Here is a 20,066-nt window from a genome sequence, read left to right as displayed (position 1 = left end):
TCTTAGTCTATTAGCATACGTCTTGAATCGCACAGTTTCTTCTATTTACAAAAATAGCATCATCCAGGCAAAGATCATACTTCTTAAATTCAAATTAAGTTAAATTGTTTGACTCCGATAGTTCATGATATATAGATTAACAGGTCAAAGTATACAAACGAAAAGAATGAAAATTTACACCTACTAGCTATTATCTTATCATTATATATCTTATTATCCAGTGACCAAAGCTCTATAAATATCTAGTGACATGTATCATCCAAATTAACTATACTTCTTAAGGAAGCGCTCATCGTACTTAAATAATATAATAATGTACAGTAAATTTGAAGCTACCAATTAAAATAAGGATCAAAATTAACATGCGAGCTAAAAGAAGGACCACAACGTCAAACTAAAGTTAAGCAACTGCATGAATATATTAAAGCAACACAAGTATATGAACTCTAAGACATTAATGAATCTCTATGCTACTAACTTTATGATCCTAAAGTATAAAAAACTACTAAACTATGTCTAGCTATACACCAATCCAAAGATTTAAACCATAATTAAGAAGTTAATTTGCAAACTGAGGAAGCACAGTTTGCATGAACTGGTTAGCTAGAGATTGATACGTCGCTTGCGACGGATGAACCGAGTCCCAGAACAAAAACCTAGAAGGGAAGGGGCATGTCATGGACGGATTGTTGCATAATGGCCCCATTTCTACTAAGCCCGTCCCGCAGCATCCGATCCGCGTTTCAATCAAACCTGAAATATCAAAATAAGTACGTACCAAATTAAGGCTAAGAAGATAGATTTTAACAAAATTTTGAATGGTGATCATAAAAAAGGACAAAATTGAGAAGGCTATTTCAAAATGGGCTACGGAATTTCGATTGCTTACCGTATTTCATGGGCTGTTGGACCATGTCCAGAAAGGGGGTAAAAATATCCACGTACACGAACTTGGTCCGGTCCGGCATTACCGGGCTGGTCTTTAGACTTTGGAGCATGGTCTGAAGGTCGGCATTGTACATCGCGGCGGCCGCATTCTGCTCTGCGATGCAGGCGCGCTGCGCATATCCGGGGTTCGGCTGCATGGTCAGAGTCATCTGCAGCGGGAGGCAACCGAGCGGCGGAAGCCCCGCCACCGCAAATTTCCGGGCCCCCAGTTTGTACAGTTGCTGCAGTGGTTTTTTTTTTTTTTTTTTTGAACAAAAACATTAGATTCTATTTTGGGTTGGGTTGGGCTGTGTTTAAACTTTGAGAAAGCCCAACGTATATAATCATAAGAATTTTCTAATTTACTTGATATGAAAAGAAGCAATGCTACAGATACATCTTATATCCACTACATTCAAGGACTATTAATTTTTTATTTGTCATATCATTTTTTTTTTATTGTTACTGAAAATTATTTAAATTTTTGTAAACTCTAAGATAGGGCATAAGATCTTTTACTAGGCCTCATGAAATTTGAAATATTAGTGCAACACATTAGGATATATTAGTGCAACACATTAGGCCTGATGAAATTCTTATCCAAAAACATTAAAACAAAAGAAAAATTTTTGAGAGAGAGAGAGAGAGAGAGAGAGAGAGAGAGAGAGGACCTCAATAAGAGACTCAAGCTTCTGAAGGAGAAAAGCATGGTAAGAGGGGAGGGTGAACGTGCTCCTCCGCGTCGGAAGCAAGTAATAGTTCATGATCAGATCATTTGATCCGGTCCCGACGATGAACATCGCGTCCTTCACGACCTCCGCCGCCGTCTCTGCCGGCAGCGTCGCGATGTACGCCTCAAAGTTCGCGACCTGCGTCGCGACGGTCTCCACCCCCGACGTCGCCGCGGTTAGGTCGTCGAGCCCCGACCCGGCCGATGCGAAGCTCACGCCCGGCCCGGCCGAGCTGAAATTGTTCGAACCTCCGTAGTAGGGAGGTAGCGCGTCGCCGAGGCCGAGCGACGCGACGAGGAAGTCGGTGATGAGCTTGCCGTCGGTGAAGCGGCCCGTCGCGGCGCCGCCCGGGAAGTCGCGGCCGTACGGGGGGTGGTTTGCTTTGACGAAAGTGGGGAGGTTGTTGTTGTTGCCGGGGTCGAGCGTCGAGTCGCCAAAGGCGAACACGGCGGAGATGTTGTGGGCTTCGGCTGCGGCGGCGGGACCGGCGACGGAGAGGAGGAGGACGAAGAAACAGATGGTGAAGAGGAGGAGATGGGAGGGGATGTTACACTTCTCCATGATCATGAATTTGGGTTACGTATAACGTGATCTACGGTGTAGAGCACGTACATATATATATAGTAAAATATATATATATATATATATATATATATATATATATATATATATATATGTAGAGATCGAGTATGTTTAATAGAGATAAACATGATTAATCACTAATAGATGATAGGAAACTACTCTGGTATAAATCTTATATTTGTTTAATAGAAATATATTTGTTTAAACCATAAAATCTTATATATCAAAGAAACAATTTAGTTAATCGTTTATCATGATACACAAATTTTAGTTTTCTTTTTCAGTTTTATTGTATTAAAATTTTGACAGAGAACACCGATCCAGCAGTAGGGGTGAAAACTGATCAGGTTGAATATTTTGAGGAAATCATATCTGTAACAATATTGTTTTTTCAAATACGGATTCAGATACGGATATATGTCGGATGCTAAATTTTTATTATCATATCTGCTTAGAACTGATTCAGATATTACGTAAAAAAGAGTTTAATAAATGTAGATTTTTCTATCGATTAGGTTGGGCTCCGTGGGTCCAGGTCGGATATTTGAGTCCTAGGCCCAATCAATTTTTATGTCCTTTATGGGCCGGGCTTCCTCTATCAATCTCCAGATTATGATGGGCCGATATAAGAATGATTAACACGGCGCATCACTATACCATCAACAACATATTGTTACGGATTCAACTAAATTAAGATTACAAAATTTTATTATAACAATTTAAAATTTTTAAAATAAAATTATAATAAATTATAATTTGAAAAATAAAATATTATCCGTTCTGTAATTTAGGAACTAAAAAGACAAGTTAGCCTAGCGTCGTTAATGTGTTGTAATTTAGGAACTAAAAATCCGTTCTGAAGAATTTAAATGTTATATTACTAGTTCGGTAATTTACAATTTAGTTTCAGGCCCTCTAAAAACTACTAAATCAAAAAATTTACGAGCCAACATACGTGACCAACAAACTAAACATAAAATTAATCAAAAAATAAATAACAAAATAAAACAAACACTTTTCATTTTCCAACGTGGAAAATATGGCCAATCCGTTCATCCGACGTGTAATCCGGCCGAACCTCATACGTAAAAAACCACGTGCACCACGTCATCATGGACCGCCCAAAATATTTTCCCACTATCACTCCTTAAGTAAGGAATCTTTTAGATACAAAGAAAACTGAAATCTAACGAGCGGCCAAGATTCAGCCGTCCACGTATGATGTGGTGGACCGGGTCCAATAGATAATCTCTTGCTGCTCATTCGTATAACCGCAGAGCATATGCTCTCGCTACTGCGGCATCTTTCGCCGTCCCCTTGTCTTATCCACACTCACGAAGTCCATCTCTCTCTCTCTCTCTCTCTCTCTCTCTACACCTCCGAGCTCTCTCCCATGGCGTCGTCCTCCTCCCTTCGCCCTCCTCTCATCTCCTCTCGCTCCCTCTCCTCCCCTTCTCTCCCCTCCTTCTTCTTCCACCCCTCCCGCTCCCGCTCCCTTCTCTTCCCCAAGCCCCTGCTGTGTCTCTCCTTTCCTTCGTCGCCCTCGCCCTCGCCCTCTTCCTCCTCGTCGTCGTCCTTGCGGACGCATCGCGTCTCCACCGCCCCCGTCGAGCAGGCGCCGGCCCCCGAGTTCGGGTTCGGCGATGAGATCGCGCGCCTCGGCGCGCTCCGCTCGCAGCTCCGAGGCGCGAGGAGCCTCGATGAGAAGCTCCGCGTTCTAGACGCCGATTCTAGGGTTGGGGACTTCTTCGGGAACGGTAATGGCGGGGTGTTGGGCGAGTTGGAAGCGTTAGAGGTTTACTTGCTCAAGTGCTTGGTTGCGGCGGGGCAAGGGCACGTGCTTGGTTCGGAGTTGGATTGGGGCGGCGGAGGTGGAGGGGGGGATAGGGTAGAGGGGAGTGCGTTGAGGAGTGCGTTGTATACTCTGGCTGATTTGGTTGAGAAGTGGAGCTTGCATGGGCATGCGAGTGGGATTGTTGATGATGGAGTTGGTGGTTTGGGCGTTGGAGAGATGGAGCTGCTGAGGAAGCTGCTTAAAATTCTGGGTGAGATTGAGCAGTTCTATGATTGCATTGGAGGGATAATTGGGTAAGTCGTAGCAGTAACATTGAGTACAAGTGGCAATGCAATTTTAGCGAAAGATAGTTAGAGATAATTGTTTCACATAGTTTGGGGCTTTGTCAATTATCATGCGAACTTGCTAGTATGTTCATGTAATTCGTACTCGTTGTTCACTTGTCACAGAGCTTTTAGTTGCAGTGTATCACATTTAGTGATTTGCATGGGCAACATGATGCTGAATCAATTAATCGGTTTTCAAATTCATAATTCCATGTAATGCACATGTTTTAGTTCATGTTACGATGGTTGAGAAGGCTTTTGGGTGGTTATTGTTTCTGCTAATCTTATTTCATTATGATTAAAACTGAGTGAAAATTTTCCGCTAAACAAATTAGTATATATAGTATTTTAGGTCCTGCTCTGTGTTTTTCTCAATTAAAACTTGAAGATGAAATGCAAGCTCAGTTACGAGATTTAAAACTGCTTTGATTTATGGAACAAACGCATCGGAAGTTTGCTATATCTTGGTAGCGTTGGTGATTGGCAGGCCTCTCTTTCTTTTCTTGTGAAAGCAAAAAGTAACTGTTTCTGTGCTATAGATTTTAACCTATCTTTGTTCATAACATGTTCTGTATTAACACCTATATATCCTTTTTCTTGTCTTTTCAGCTATCAAATTATGGTATTAGAGCTTCTTTCCCCTCTGAAAGCTCAAACTCTTCAGTCAAGGACAAGCGAGTTCGTGGAGCTGCATGTTCCTAGTGGACTTAATCTTATGGAGGATGCAGAATATGCATCTCAAGCAGCTCTATGGGGAATTGAGGTTTGCTTGGCCTTTTCTTTTCTTTTTTTAAATTTATCCCCAGATTGTGCTCTGAAATGGTATTAAACAAACAGTTCTTTTCTAAACTTTCTCATCAGCTATTCTAAGAGCTGCTATTGATGTTTAACCATTTCTAGGGTTTGCCAGAACTCGGTGAAATTTATCCCCTTGGTGGTGCCGGAGACCGTCTGGGTTTAGTCGATCCAGTCACAGGTGAATGCCTTCCTGCTGCATTGCTTCCTTATTGTGGAAGAACTTTATTGGAAGGCCTAATAAGAGATCTCCAGGTAAATTGGTTATTTCAGGGTAAATTATGTTATGTGAATCATAACTGGATGAATGGATGTTGGTTTAAAACTGTTATATTTTATTTTAGATACATCATTATAAGTCCCTGTTGCATGTGAAATTCTTTTTGATAATGCCATTCGGAATAGACAGAATGCACTATTTTTGTTGTCGTATGAATCCTTTATTTGTCTATCTCAGAACCTGGAATGGCATGGGACTACTGTTAGATAGAAGCTTTAGAAATTCGCTTGATGAACCGAATTTAATTTTAACAACTTAGCAATACTTTATTTGGTTGACTCAATGCTCTACCTTCGTAAGGAATAGAAATATCAACTCATGAGTGCTATGAATAGTATGTTTTATATGTGCTGAAAATTAGGACGAAAACAGCTGTTTACGTTGTCTGATTTCTTATTATTGCCATGGCAATGTTTAAATATTTAATGTATGGTTAATATTAATAATGCTGAATAAATTTTAAGTCTTTCTTGGAATTGATTTTAAAGGACTGAATATCATGGCAGCTTAACTCAGCCTTGTGGCGTATGTGTATAGAAGATCTTTTATTATTCACGATATATATTTTGGTAATAATGTTATATGTTGCCTTCTTTATTATATAACAGTTTTATTTATAGAAACTGACTTTTTCATAATAAAATTGTAGCTTCTGACCATGCTTTATTTAAAACTCTGCTTTATTATTTCCCTAACAATTACAGGCCAGAGAGTTCCTTTACTTCAAGATTTATGGGAGGCAAACTATTACACCTGTCGCAATCATGACAAGCTCAGTGAAGAACAACCATGAGCATGTAACTGCTCTTTGTGAAAGATTAAACTGGTTTGGGAGAGGACGACAAAATTTTGAATTTTTTGAGCAGGTATTATTTTGGAAATTCTTGTGATTATCCTTATCCGTGAAACTCTTTTTGAGCCTTTCTATGAGACACAAGAATACAACATTTAGAAAATCTGATTGAAAGTTCCTAGTTTGTTTGTTCCATAGCCTTTGGTCCCAGTTGTGGCTGCCAAAGATGGCAAGTGGTTGATTAGCAGATCACTTTTTCCAGTATGCAAACCTGGTGGTCATGGCGCAGTTTGGAAGCTTGCATATGACAAAGGCATATTCCAATGGTTCTATCGTTATGGAAGAAAAGGTGCAACTGTGCGGCAAGTCAGGTAATGTTTGAACATTATGCAGATATATTTTTTTTAAAAGAAATTAAACTTTATGCAAATATCTTGAAATTTCTCTCATTGGCAAACTTCGTGTTTCATAGTAGAAACCAACTATGTGCGTCTGTTATTGTTGCTTACAGTAATGTTGTTGCTGCAACTGATTTGACTCTGTTGGCACTGGCTGGACTAGGTCTGCGCCACAATAAGGTAGTATTTGTGGTTACTTTATATTATTTTGTCTCGCATTGTTTTCTATTGATAGTTATTGATAATAAAACTAATTTATCTTGAAAGAATTAATTTTTAATTTAATGGCCACTTATTCTGCCTTCTCTCAAATGTCTTAATGTCTTTCAGAAATTAGGATTTGCATCCTGTGAGCGGAATGTTGGAGCCACAGAAGGCATAAATGTTCTTGTTGAAAAACAAAACCTTGAGGGGCAGTGGGCATATGGTATCACATGCATCGAGTACACTGAGTTCGAGAAATATGGCATTATTGACACTGCTGTTTCTCTTGGCAGGTAGACATTCAAAATAATCTTTTATGTCATTTCACAATGCTTTATTATTATTATATCCTGTGTAAATTTTGATTTTAACTGTTACTGCTATGTCGATGCTTGATGCATAGATTCATGATAAACAGCAGTTAGGGAGTTCATGCTCGATCATTCACTCAACATGTTGATACACAGTTTCTTTTTCTCTGGAGATTTTAGATGCATGCATTTTACTGTCTTACTGTTCTTCTTCTTTTTTCCTCTGTACTGAAGATTAATTTCCCTTTTGTACATCTTGCCCTCCCTAAACTCATCTATGTATAAACGAATGTGTAAATAATATGTTCTTCAAAAGTGATGGTCAGTTTCTTACAGTCTGTATGACAGCCCTTTGTCATCTCTTACTCCTTTCCAGATTCTTTTTTTTCTTCTTTGTTTTTACTATTGGTAGTTCAGAAGGTGATATTTGGTTTTTCTCTTTAGAGTTGACTTTTTGAAGGTAGTACGTTTTTCTTTTATCTCTTTTTATTCTTTTTGCAATCCTTCATTGTTCTTTAGAATGCAAATTGTTTTTAAGCCCTATAATTACCTTTCATTGCATTGACTGATACTTGTTATTTTAAGCCTTTGTTTTATGCTCCTTTTTGTGTTTAAGCTTGCAGGCAGATTTTCCGGCAAATACAAATATCCTTTATGTTGATTTGCGAGCTGCTGAGAAAGTTGGATCCAGTCAAAACACTAAATGCTTACCAGGCATGGTATTAAATCTAAAAAAGAGGGTTTCCTATGTCGATCATCTTGGTTTTGAGTGTAGGTACATAATTTTAAATCATTAAGTCTAGAATTCTTTTACCTTTTAACAATAGTTTCTTTGTGGCTTGTGTTTCTGCCAATAACTAATTAATCTGTTCCCTGTGCTATTTGAATAACTATGTTTTGTTAAAAAAAAAGTTATATCTTTTTAAGTGTAAAGAATGAGTAGCCAAATACTACACTTAATGAATATTTCCTATTTGCAAGCCTAACTTTCCCTTGTGACAGTGCTGCTGGTGGCAGGCTAGAGTGTACAATGCAGAATATCGCAGATAACTTTCTGAATGCAGTTAACTCTAGGTGCAATAAAGGCATAGAAAGTACGAAATTCTTACAAATTTGGTACCTTCAAAAAAACTGTTCTTCTGAGTCTTCACTTACAATAGTGTTTTTTTTAAAAAATTGCTTATTTCACGTCCACGCAGGTGAACTTGACACATTCATTGTGTACAACAAAAGGAGAAGGGTTACTTCATCAGCTAAAAGGAAATGGAAACCAGAAGACAGATCATTGCACCAGGTTTAGTAAGCTGTCAATGCCGTTCTTTAGAATGTAACTCATCTTCGGTTCTGTTCTTTTGATGGGACTCTCTTTTTTAACTTTTCCTTGATGGTTCTGTTTCTCTATTGGCTAAAAGGCAGAGAAACTTCCCCCTTAGCTTAAACACGATAATTACTTTGCGCCCCTGAGCTTCAGAAAGCTACATATTACCCCCCTAAAGGCTGTTATCATTCTACCCCCTTCGAACAGTCCGCCACCAGGTATCTGTTTGAAATATGATATGTATAATATCCAATAAAACAAAAATGCCAAAGCTTCTCTCCTTTCAAAACGCCTTTCCTTACCAAGAAGAGCAATTGTGGCACTGTTGACTTTCTAACTGCTACCGGACAGAGGACTAATGAAAGGGGGTAAAGTGATAATCTTGAACTAAAGGGAAGTATAGGTTAATAGTTCCCCGGGGGCGAAGTGATAATTGTGATAATTCAAGTCATAACAAACTGCCCTGTCTTTTGCTAGCAGCTGCTTTCATTAACAATTGTATCTTCCAAGAAGACGTTATGACTTGTTTAAATTTCGAGGCCCTATAAGTTATTTCAGAACAACCATGTACTTGTTTTAATTGTTTTTCTTTTTTTCCCCCTTATGATTTTCTTTTAGTTGTTAGAACATTTTTGCATTTTCTCTTCATTGTTCTAAAACTATTTTCTTGAGATGGTCTACAGACCCCAGAAGGCTCCCTTTTGGATGTTATGCGGAATGCCTATGATCTTCTTATGAGTTGTAATATAGAACTTCCTAAGGTAAGTATAATTACATTTTCTTTCTTTTTTAATTACATTTTCTTTCTTATTTTGATTGTATATCTTGACAAGTTGACTTGAACACTCGTACACCTATTTTGCAATCTATTATTGTTTTGAAGTTCACCTTTGATGTTTCGGTTCCTAACATTTGTTCATGTTGTTAGATCAAGGATAACAGCAGCTACTTCCATTCTGGACCTCCTTTTCTCATTTTTCTTCATCCCGCTTTAGGTCCACTTTGGGAGATCACCCGGCAAAAGGTATGCTCACTTGTTGCTATTTAAAAAAGGAACAGAAAAGAAAAGAAAAGAAAAGAAAAGAAGGAACTGCTAAAATCTTTCTTTTATTTTTTCCTCTTACCAGTGATTTTGTTTCATTGATCGTGTTTGTGCTGTTCATCATGAAAGCCTCAACTACCTGTCATGAGTACAAATTTAGAACGTAGGTTTTTTTAAGAGATGTCCCAGCCTATACTTGGTGTTGTTTCTTTTAGTAGTCTGTCACCAGCCCAAATGAAGGAGGGTTGCATTAGGTGGACTGATAGCCAATGTGAAACTTTTGTCAGTATATATATATATATATATATATATATATATATATATATATATATATATATATATAAAGAGATACTACTCATTTTAACTCAGAGTCTAATTAATTAAAGTTTATTTTTTTTTGTAATTGAGTTAAATAAGAATTAGAGTAATATTTTANTAGATTATACTATTCAACCAACCACTCACTCAACCTTAGGGGGCCCACATCATCCTAACCACCCATTTCTCAGTCCAAGGGCTAAAAAATCAATAGCACCAATAGCTTGGTGCTATTGATAGTATTCCATCCTAGTTCTATATATATATATATATATATATAGAGTGGGCTGGTATGTTTCTGGAAGCACGGAGCCGTGCTTCCAAGTTGTTTTCGATGTTCGGACTTTCGAATCAACAATTGGCTCCATTAGAGTTGATTTAGAGTATTTGAAGTACCTAAAAAAAAAATTTTGTGATTTTTCGATATCATTTGCCTAGTGATCGAAGGGCTCAAAATCAATAATTTTAATGGCCGTGGTGAGTTGTTTGCAAGTTTAACGGTGTAGAAATATCCAAATCACATGAAATTTTGATAGAAAATTCTTTATACGGTATAAAACAAGATCAATAACTTTGATCTAAAATTTTAATGTCATGTTATCATATTTTGTAAGATTTTTGTTTTTAGCTGTTGATTTTGAGCCACTTCGATCACTAGACAAATGATATCGAAAAATCGCAAAATTTATTTTCTAGATACTTCAAATACTCTAGATCAAGTCTAATGGATCCGATCGTCGATTCGAAAGTCCGAACATCGAAAACAACTTGGAAGCACAGAGCGCTCCGTGCTTCTAGAAGCATACCAGATGCACTATATATATATATATATATATTGGCATTACTCCTTGCAGATTAATTATGTAGTATCAAAATTTGGTTTCTTCTCCTTCATAAAAAAATTATTGAATGTGCTTATCTATCATTATTTCCAAATTGCCGCAGTTCTTTGGTGGCTTCATTTCGGAAGGCTCTGAGTTACAAGTAGAGGTAGCAGAGTTTTTGTGGAGAGATGTCAAGGTAGCCATCAGAATAATTTATTTTATATGATGTGTGGTGTTTGTGCATTCGGCTATTCTGATACCCTCTGAAACTCTCAGCTGGATGGAAGCCTAATTATACTAGCTGAACATATTATGGGATCTACCATGGTGAATGATAATGGTGAATCAGTATTGCTCTATGGCACCAGGTAACTAAGTAACACGTCTTATACTCTTCTTTTCCTTCTAAGTTGTATCAGCTCGATCTTAATTGGTCTATTACTTTGTGAAGATGCGGAAGATGTAAATTGCAAAGTGTTAAGGTTACAAATAAAGGAATCGATTGGAGTTCTCCCAACAATGTGTATTGGAAGCATGATGTCAAGAGATTTGAGACATTGAAAATCATTCTGCATGGAAATGCAGAATTTGAGGCAAAAGATGTAGTCTTGCAGGTGCAAATTTAGCATCAGATTCACTAAATTATGTTTTGCTTGTATTTCGATACTAGCTGATATTCACTTTTTCATTATATTCAGGGTAACCATCAGTTTGAAGTTCCCGATGGTTACAGAATGTGTGTTTCTCAGGATTCTGCAGGTTTGTGAATTCTTTGCAATGTTGTACTTACATGTATGTATCTGCTTCCCTCGAGTGTTTTGATGTGTCAGTATGTATGAACCTTTGGAGAATTTAATTTTAGTGTTTCTGTTTTAGCTACAAGCCTATAACCATAGTTTCCAAATACTAGGTTAGTTTATAGTTAGATGAGTTAACTTTGTATGCTCTCCATTCACCATTATTGCTATTCCATTTTTAACTGATGTGCCTATGTTCTTTCAGGTTTTTCCGTTAAGGTAGACCCTATTGCAGATGAACTAATGGAAAGCGGTAGCTGGTTCTGGAAATATAACATGAACGGTATGCATATCAACTTGGAAATGGTAAAGCTATAGCGACTATATCAACCATCGTTGTATTACTCATTGATCTTCGGCACCCACATTCATGTATAGAGGCCGCCGCCTCCTCTCACCTTCATAGTCAGCCAAATGATGGCAACCCTTGTAATTTCGCTTTTACATAGGTTGCTTGTTGTATAAACACTATAATGTATCAAGAGTATTTGATGCATTGTATTCTTTTCGAATGTATAAAACTAATGTAAAATTAAGCTGGATGTAATTGATAATTTTCTAGGAATTTACATGGACTTGGCATTGACATGCGATTGATGCAGGTATACCAACATCCCCGGTTAATATACCAACAATTTTAGTATGTAACTTAGATCATTATAAACCCGAATTCTAATCAACTCTTAACCATCTCCTGGTATATCCAATCCAATATTCACACGTCAAGCTTATATTTTCACAGCAACGAACTGAACAAACCAATGTACAATCCTCCCAAGATTACTACTTACATTTAATTTGAACATTTAAAAAGTATTAAAAAAAAAGCTTTTAAGCATTTTACAATTAAAACCTCATCATCCAATTGGATTGAGAGATTGGATGCAGTACGTATTGAGCAACCTGAGCAGCGCATCGGCTTTCCTCCGGGCCCTGGGGGACCCACTCACCGTCAACCTCTGCAGCGCGGGAACGCTCCTCGGGTTCGCCAACAAACGCCGTCCCACTTCCTCCTCTCCGTCCCTGCACAGCCCCAGCAGCAGGCTCACGGCGTTCTCCTTCCCCCTCTCCGTCCCCTCCCTCACCACCTCCACCAGAATCGGCACCAGCCCCCTCTCCCCGCCGACTCCTCTCCTCCCCGCCTCGCACCCGCACAGCGCCACCAGCAGCGCCAGCGCCTCGTCCGCCACCCCCGCCGCCCCGTCCGTCAGCAGCCCCACCAGCGGCCCCACCGCCCCCGCCTCCGCCGCAGCCGCCGCCGCCGCCGAGGACCCCCCGCTCCCGCCGCCGCCGCCGCGCGCGGAGAGGTTGTGCAGCGCCGCGGCCGCGTCGCGCTTCCCCGCGGGGCTCCCCTCGCGGAGGAGCTCCACGAGCCCCGCCACCGCCCCGGGCCGCGCCGCCACCGCCCCCCGGTGCTCCTCCGGGATCGAGAGGCTGAACAGCGCCGCCGCAGCGTTCTCGCGCGCCTCCGCCGCCGCCCCCCGCCGCATCACCCCCACGATCGCGTCCGCCGCCCCCGGCGCCGACACGATCAGCGCCTTGGTCCCGTAGTGTATCGACAGGTTCAGCAGCGCCGTGACCGCGTCCTCCTGCGTGCGCGCGTCCGCCGAGCCCAGCAGCGTCACCAGGAACGGGATCGCGCCGGCCTCCGCTATGATCCGCCGGTTGTCCATCCCCGTCTTCGCCAGCAGCCGCACCTCGTACGCCGCCTGCCGCTGCGCCTCCCTCGACCCCGTCGCCAGCTTCCCCACCAGAAACTCCGCCGTCATCCGCACCGCGTCCGCCGCCGCCCTCGCCGCCGCAATGTGGTCCACCGACCCCTCTCCGCCACGCCCCCGCTCCTCATCCCAGAACGGCGCCGCCACGTTGTGGTCCCTGCACCACTGTTCCATCAGCCCCTTCACCGCGTAGTTCGGTATCACCGCCGTGTGGATCAGCCGCCTCCCGCTCTTCGGGCAGCTGTGCCGCCCCGAGTCGAGCCACCGCGCGATCGAGCTGCGGTCGTACGTGTGGCCCGACGACACGATCACCGGGTCGCGCATCAGGTCGAGCGTGATCGGGCACCGGAACTCGTCCGGAATGCTCATTTCGATAGAATTACACAACAACGAACTGCTCGCCCCTGCCCCTGTTGCCGCCATCGCCGTTCCGGCCGCCTCCGGTTTAACAAGCTCACTCGTGGAACTACTGCTGCTGCTGCTGCTGCTGTTACCGAACATCATCGCTTTAGAGAGCCTAACAAGAGCTAGTAGGCCGTAGATGTTCGAAACCGCGACGACCCCGCCGGTGCCGGCCTGCTTAGGAATCTCAGCCTCGAGCCTCCGTATCTCCTCGTCGTAGTCCAATGCCGACCGGACGCCGAGCGTCCGCATAATCGCCTCCATCTTCTCCCAGTTATTTAAATGGTCGCGACGATCGTCGTCGCCATCTTTGTAGTTCTTACCCATGGCCTCGATGAGCTCCTCCCTTAAACGCAGCTCGTCGCGGCCCACGAACACCTCTGCCCGCTTGAGCTGCCGGTGGGCCAGCTCCACCTGCTCGCGGGCGTCCGCCGTGACGTCTAAACCACTCAGAGGGAGGATGTCGAGAGCCCGGCCCAGCTCTTTCGTGCACGAATAGAATTGGCGGGAGTAGGACTCGGTCTGCAGAAGACCCCAGAGCGCGCTGCCGGAGCCGAGCGCATCGATGACAGCCTTTATCCGCCGGACGATGGAGTAGAGCTCGGTGAGGCAGAGTATCGCGGGCGGGGGTAGCGGCGCTGTTGCGTGGCGGAGGTCGTCGAAGAGCGGGGAGAGGAGGCGGATCCGGCGGGCGGCGGAGGCAATGTTCCGGGACTGGAGGAACAAAGGGGTCGGCGCATTCGCAGACGCCGCCACCTCGTCGGACACGCGGAGGAGGGATTCTAAGAGTGAATTCGAAGGGAGGAAGCCGGATAATAAGACGCCCGCAGCGGCCGCCGTCGACTTTCGGGGATTCATTGGTTGGTCCCAAGACGTTCCCGGTGACGGTGGGGCGACCGTGGATTATTAAATAACCTTCTCGTCTAATCCATTGATTTGGTCGCACGAGGAACATTAATTATAATTAATCAATAAAATTAAGCACATAATTGGATAGTCAGAATGAGTTGAGGAGAGGGTTTTTGTCTCTGCATGTTTGTGCTTTAGCTTAGTAAATAAATGAAGACGTAGGGGGTGGCAACAACTTGGGAGGCTGCCACGTGGCGGCAGGGGAGCGTTTGAGGGGTTCGTTATTAGTTGGTCGACGCTTCAACGGCTACTGGTTCGAAAGAAACTAAATAAATTGAAGCTAATTTTCAGATTAATTGATCCTAAACCTTTTAATTTTTGTATCATGGTTCTAAAACTTTCACAATAGAATTATTATTTATTTTTGTGATTACTTAAATATGGTTACATGACGTTTTTGTTGACTTTTTCTTTTTTTAGATTTTAAAAACATGTTATGTAAATTTAGACGGTCGAATTTGAGTCATTAGTTCGGATTGAAAATTATATTATATTGGTAATTAGCTACTAGTAAAAGAGCAATGAATGTAGCAGCAGATTCTATTAAAAATTTCAATCGAAACTATTTAGATAAAATTGACGAATATGGATTAGGCGAATCGCATTTGATTTAAGATTTGCATAAATAGAGATCCCAGGACTTAATTAAACCTTTTTCTTATTAAGAAGCTCTGCAGTGGTTCTGTGTGAACACCTGCACTGGTTGTCCAGCCAAATTGCTGAAGAAGAGATTGGTAGAAAAGTCAGTAATCTTATGGTAATTATAATTAAATAAGTCATACTTAATTGAGTTTCTCTTATTATATTTGTTAATTGAACCAATCATTTGTGGCCCACCATGTGGGGTTCACATGTCATCTTAATCCATAGACATAAATATACACAAATTAGTTTATGTTTAAGTAATTCTTTAAAAATTCAAATTTCATCCACTATAAAGCAGCTATAAATTTTTGTTTTTTAAGAGATAGCTAGGTAGCATACTATCCGCTTCGTTTATTTCATTTCGAAATAAATTTAGCTGAAAATGTGAATCAACTAAGATTCGAATTTAGAATCTCGAGTACCAACTGCCAAATTTTTTGCCACTTGCACTAAGATTCATTAAAGGAAAAACTTCAAAAACCCCCCCTGTGGTTTCGTGCATTCTCACTTTGCTACCCTGTGGTTTAAAACGTATCAATTTGCCCCCATGTGGTTTCGTTTTTATCTTTTTGTTATCAATTTTATTATTATTTTTTTTTAAAATCAGTGACAAAGTTAAAATTAAAGGATACTAAAGTGACTATTTGATAAATATAGATGGTTATCTGAAGTTTTTTGTATATAATTNTTTGATAAATATAGATGGTTATCTGAAGTTTTTTGTATATAATTTAACGAAATATTAACGAAAAAGCTTCCGAAAAGATAAAAATGAAACCACAGGGGGGTAAATTGATACGTTTTAAACCACAGGGTAGCAAAGTGAGAATGCACGAAACCACAGGGGGGTTTTTTGAAGTTTTCCCTTCATTAAATTGAAATTTACACTGCTTTACAATCAATTTATATTGGAAACTGCACTATATATTTTCGAATGTTAAAAAGCAGACTTTTATTTGAATGTATCAAAAGCAACAAATTCCAGCATCAATTTAGATTGTTAAATCATTAAATTAAATTTAAAAGCAAAAAAAAAGGAAAAAAAAAAAGACCAATCCTATCAAATACCATATATTCAGAAAAGCCTTTAATTATCTTTTATTCTTTTATTCTTTTTTAATCTATTCCCTACATTGCCGAGTCATCGCCACGACGCAAAAATGCTCTCGCAACTCCTCTCCTACTCTCCCCCTCTCCCTCCTCCGATCGCCTCCTCCTCTTCCTTCTTCCACTTCCACCGCCCCTCCTCCACCTCCGCCGCCGCCTCTGTATCCGGTGGCGTCCGCCGCGGCGACCTCGCCGGAGCCCGCCGGCGCGGCCGCCCCGACCCCCCGAAGTGTTCGCTCTCGCTGGATGGCGCCGTGGTCCGCGACGTCGGCGCGGCGGCGCTCGCCACGGGGGTTGCCCTCGGCATCCTCCGCTTCTGGGAGGAGCTCGCGAAGAGAGGGGTCTTCGAGCAGGTTCGCGATCTCCACTCCCATTTCGTTGTTGTAGTGTGTATTGGTTGCAGCGCGTTGTGCGGTAAGAGTAATCTAGGGTTTTGGAGTTGAGAATGTGGAGTTTGTGTAGTTGGAGAAGCGTGAGCAGTAAAATTTGGAGTTGCAAGCAAGATTGTTGAAGTGAATTTGTGAATTTTTGGACCCGAGGAGTTTGGTCTCAAATGTATATGTAAATGTAGTTCTGTAAGGATGTGGAATTGTAATAAACTGTTCTTTTAAGTGCAAATGAGCAGGAATTTAGGAGTATTAATGTCAATAAGTTCGTATTGGAAGAGGAATTCTCTGTTGTACAGCATGGCATTATGGCATGATAGATCAGGTCATTTAGGGGTGACATAGATGTAATTTGAAACTAGGAATGGGGCATCGGATCATCCGGATCTTCTCAAAGGAATCTATAGATGGATTTCTTGCTTTTTGATGCGATTTTGATTCTGTAGGATTTACTGCAAATTCTTGTTTATGGTCAGATCTACAAAATTAGGTGCTCAATATGAAAGTCGTAAGGTGAATTGCTGATAAGGTGACCAAACTTCCTTTTTTTCGTGATCCAACTAATAATTATGCTATTTCTATTACTCGCAATAATCTTTCCATAACATCAACCAAAATTGGCCTATTACTAGCTAACTGGGGAAGCTGCATTTGCTTTCTTTTACAAGTTAGATGTTTATGTTAGGACTTCATAGCGACGCATGACAAATTGTGAGCGTTGAATTGAAACATATAAAAGATTAAGGATAACGATAAAAGTTCTAGTATAATTAGTGAACTTTGCTGCAATTTATTCAAAGTGCAAATTGTTGTTGCATATATTGAGTTTATGTGTAGTTCTGCATATAACCATGTGAACAGATACAAGAACACACATTGTTTTGTTTTCTTCTTATGCATATAAATATATTCGTAAAGCTATTGCCCAATGGTAACCATTCCTTTCATTTTTTGTATGTTAGAAACTAAGTCGAAAGCTTGTGCATATAAGCATTGGAATGGCATTCTTGCTCTTCTGGCCCATTTTCAGGTAAAAGCATGTTGAAAGATCTTTCGTAATTTACTATATCATTGTTCTTGTGATTCAGTTATGCCTGCTGATTGTAGTTCAGAAAGCTACGCTCCATTTCTTGCGGCACTAGCTCCTGGAATCAATATTATAAGGATGCTTCTATTGGGACTCGGTATATGGAAAAATGAAGCAATGGTCAAGTCGATAAGCAGAGAAGGAGACTACAGGTTATACTTCTCGTATACATCTCTACTAAGTCTACACATTTCATTTTCCGTTACTGTGTACTATTTAGTCCTTTTGCTTAATTGCATGTTAACTGATTATACCTTCTTTTTGGGCCTTTTTGGCTTTAATGGATTATGGAGTCTCTTTAGATGGTGTTTTCTGAATAAAACTGTTTCAAAAGCATTATTAGTTTCTTCATTCAAATGTACTTTCTAGCTTGTGCTCTTGGCTTCCCCAAAGCTTATATTTGCTTCCAACCGCTACCAAAGCTCCAGCTTTTTCGTTAGCCGACTTCCCGAAGTTTCTGGTTTTTAGATTAGACACCCAGTTATGCAAGCCAACCAAATGGGCACTTAAATTGTTAATCTTGCTCTGCCATCTTATCGTTCTTATACTTATTCTTCTCTGATATTTAGAGAACTTCTGAAGGGCCCATTATACTATGCGTGTACTATAACTCTTGCTACTTTGATATTCTGGCGATCATCTCCCATGGCAATCGCTGCAATCTGCAACTTATGCGCTGGAGATGGTATGATTCATATTTTTACTATTGATAGTATTTTTTTACCCTTTTTTGACTGTCTTTCACTTGTTCCCTTCTGTATGTCAGTTAATGAATATGAATTTAGGTGTGATGTTGGAAAATATGGATTTTTGGTGATGGGATATCGATAAAATAGAACAGTCTTCGTTTCTGTCTTGTTGGAAATTGGAAATCAACGCTAGGGGATCACGGTATATCACTTTTCTTTACAAAGAATTTTTACAAAGGAACATTATTTTAAGTACAACATTACATGGAGATAAGAGAATTAGCTTTTTAAAGGCATAAATGAAAGTTCAAATATTACAGAGATTTTTCTTACTAGGTGGTTTTGAATAGGTAAAATATGCAAATATCTTCATTTTGTGAGTACCCAAAAGTTGAGTTACATAGGCAACAATCCTCAATCCTCCTCTTGTTTGTGCTCTCAGGTGTTGCAGACATAGTGGGAAGACGATTCGGAAAGGAAAAGCTTCCTTACAATCCTAACAAGTCCTACATCGGCAGCATAGCAATGGTATTAGCCGGCTTCATAGCATCAGTTGGGTAAGTATACTGATTATTAATTAGAAATTACTTTATTTTATCCTATAACATATCGAAATTTAGAGCTCTCTATATTTTTGGATTGCTTTAGGTACATGCATTACTTCCACTTATTTGGATTTATTGAGGAAAGTTGGTGGATGGTGATTGGCTTCTTTATTATCTCTTTAACTGCAGCTTTTATAGAGTCACTACCCATTAGTTCAGATTTAGATGACAATTTGACAGTTCCCTTAGCGTCGCTGTTAGTTGGTGCTTTTGTATTGTAATGCCAGTATTTGTACAAGTAATTTGTTACAATATCTTGTTGCTGATGCATGTCTATCTTTTCTTACATACCATGCGTAGATTTTAAAGCCCCCATTAGATTTCTTAGACTACTAGTAGAGTTGGTAAGTGCATGAATATGATAGATAATTACGGGCTTGAACATCTCTCTGATATACCTTATCCTATTGGAGCAACAAGACCCTGTCTTATGCTGTAGTACTATTCATGAAACTTCACATAAATACCTCTGTTATTTGTCAGAATATGCTGCATGAATCTAAATAATTCAGCTTGAGAATTTCGCCCTCTTTGATTGAAGAGTGATCATTAGGATGGAAAAGCTAATTAAGAACTATGATCCAACATTTTACATGTTTAGAGTTCTTTTGAGGTGATACAAGCTATTACACATATCGCCGTTTTACCTGAAGTGCCCTATCATAATATCATTCAAATTATACGTCTCACAGGTTGGTTAAACGCGAACAAAACTGAATCTTTTTTGTTTCAGAATTTCTTAGTTCTTATTGGTGATCTCTTTGAATTCAAGTGTCAAAAATATTTATCTGCTCCATCTTTACTAAAATCTAGGAAAAGTGAAAGTAACCATTGAAGCTAACTTTCTTATGTTGGGATCTACAACGGCATGTATCCTAGTTGTGACCACATGCATCCATGTGCCTTAAACTCTTGTTAATGAACATCCCTAATGTTTTACCAACATATTAAAAAAAGTATTTCTTTTTTGTAACAGCATGTCTAATTAATCATGTTCCCCCACGACATTGTCTCCATTTCGAGGAACTCATATCCATGTGTCTAACTAAAAAAATAGAGTTTATCTCTTATTAGAAT

The 20,066-nt window shown here is 40.4% G+C and overlaps 4 protein-coding genes across 4 annotated transcripts; 2 read left to right on the top strand and 2 right to left on the bottom strand.

Annotated features, from left to right (window-relative positions):
* Positions 560-2,219, bottom strand: LOC109728336 (GDSL esterase/lipase At2g40250-like). Its single transcript, XM_020258723.1, has 3 exons — positions 1,599-2,219; positions 890-1,169; positions 560-753 (listed from the first exon to the last, which is right to left on the bottom strand). The coding sequence occupies exons 1-3, from the start codon at positions 2,217-2,219 to the stop codon at positions 560-562; spliced, it is 1,095 nt and encodes a 364-aa protein (XP_020114312.1).
* Positions 3,555-12,012, top strand: LOC109728155 (UTP--glucose-1-phosphate uridylyltransferase 3, chloroplastic). Its single transcript, XM_020258506.1, has 17 exons — positions 3,555-4,328; positions 4,971-5,124; positions 5,262-5,411; positions 6,141-6,302; positions 6,428-6,600; positions 6,741-6,807; positions 6,958-7,124; positions 7,759-7,917; positions 8,145-8,236; positions 8,342-8,436; positions 9,144-9,221; positions 9,389-9,484; positions 10,766-10,840; positions 10,921-11,012; positions 11,096-11,258; positions 11,343-11,403; positions 11,647-12,012. The coding sequence occupies exons 1-17, from the start codon at positions 3,634-3,636 to the stop codon at positions 11,757-11,759; spliced, it is 2,592 nt and encodes an 863-aa protein (XP_020114095.1). The 5' UTR covers positions 3,555-3,633; the 3' UTR covers positions 11,760-12,012.
* Positions 12,299-14,767, bottom strand: LOC109728335 (U-box domain-containing protein 1-like). Its single transcript, XM_020258722.1, has 2 exons — positions 12,721-14,767; positions 12,299-12,678 (listed from the first exon to the last, which is right to left on the bottom strand). The coding sequence occupies exons 1-2, from the start codon at positions 14,417-14,419 to the stop codon at positions 12,299-12,301; spliced, it is 2,079 nt and encodes a 692-aa protein (XP_020114311.1). The 5' UTR covers positions 14,420-14,767.
* On the top strand, positions 16,231-19,304 carry LOC109727778 (probable phytol kinase 2, chloroplastic). The gene is made up of 6 exons (XM_020257953.1): positions 16,231-16,575; positions 17,571-17,638; positions 17,716-17,847; positions 18,265-18,380; positions 18,827-18,941; positions 19,033-19,304. The coding sequence occupies exons 1-6, from the start codon at positions 16,276-16,278 to the stop codon at positions 19,208-19,210; spliced, it is 909 nt and encodes a 302-aa protein (XP_020113542.1). The 5' UTR covers positions 16,231-16,275; the 3' UTR covers positions 19,211-19,304.

Source organism: Ananas comosus, linkage group 23, assembly GCF_001540865.1.
Source record: "Ananas comosus cultivar F153 linkage group 23, ASM154086v1, whole genome shotgun sequence".
NCBI lineage: Eukaryota > Viridiplantae > Streptophyta > Magnoliopsida > Poales > Bromeliaceae > Ananas > Ananas comosus.
Note: the sequence above shows the minus strand (reverse complement) of the source record. Positions and strands in the feature narration are given on the sequence as shown.

Bases quoted from the DNA above. Each gene is read 5' to 3' on its own strand.
- LOC109728155 (XM_020258506.1), top strand. From the start codon at position 3,634: ATGGCGTCGTCCTCCTCCCTTCGCCCTCCTCTCATCTCCTCTCGCTCC. The intron at 5,125-5,261 runs GTTTGCTTGGCC...AACCATTTCTAG, and splicing joins CAGCTCTATGGGGAATTGAG to GGTTTGCCAGAACTCGGTGA. The intron at 6,303-6,427 runs GTATTATTTTGG...TTTGTTCCATAG, and splicing joins ATTTTGAATTTTTTGAGCAG to CCTTTGGTCCCAGTTGTGGC.
- LOC109727778 (XM_020257953.1), top strand. From the start codon at position 16,276: ATGCTCTCGCAACTCCTCTCCTACTCTCCCCCTCTCCCTCCTCCGATC. The intron at 16,576-17,570 runs GTTCGCGATCTC...TTTGTATGTTAG, and splicing joins AGAGAGGGGTCTTCGAGCAG to AAACTAAGTCGAAAGCTTGT. The intron at 18,381-18,826 runs GTATGATTCATA...TTGTGCTCTCAG, and splicing joins CAACTTATGCGCTGGAGATG to GTGTTGCAGACATAGTGGGA.
- LOC109728335 (XM_020258722.1), bottom strand. From the start codon at position 14,419: ATGAATCCCCGAAAGTCGACGGCGGCCGCTGCGGGCGTCTTATTATCC. The intron at 12,679-12,720 runs GCGGGGGGTCCT...CGGCGGAGGCGG, and splicing joins GCGCGGCGGCGGCGGCGGGA to GGGCGGTGGGGCCGCTGGTG.
- LOC109728336 (XM_020258723.1), bottom strand. From the start codon at position 2,219: ATGGAGAAGTGTAACATCCCCTCCCATCTCCTCCTCTTCACCATCTGT. The intron at 1,170-1,598 runs GTCCTCTCTCTC...AAACCACTGCAG, and splicing joins AGCTTGAGTCTCTTATTGAG to CAACTGTACAAACTGGGGGC. The intron at 754-889 runs GTAAGCAATCGA...TTGATATTTCAG, and splicing joins CCAACAGCCCATGAAATACG to GTTTGATTGAAACGCGGATC.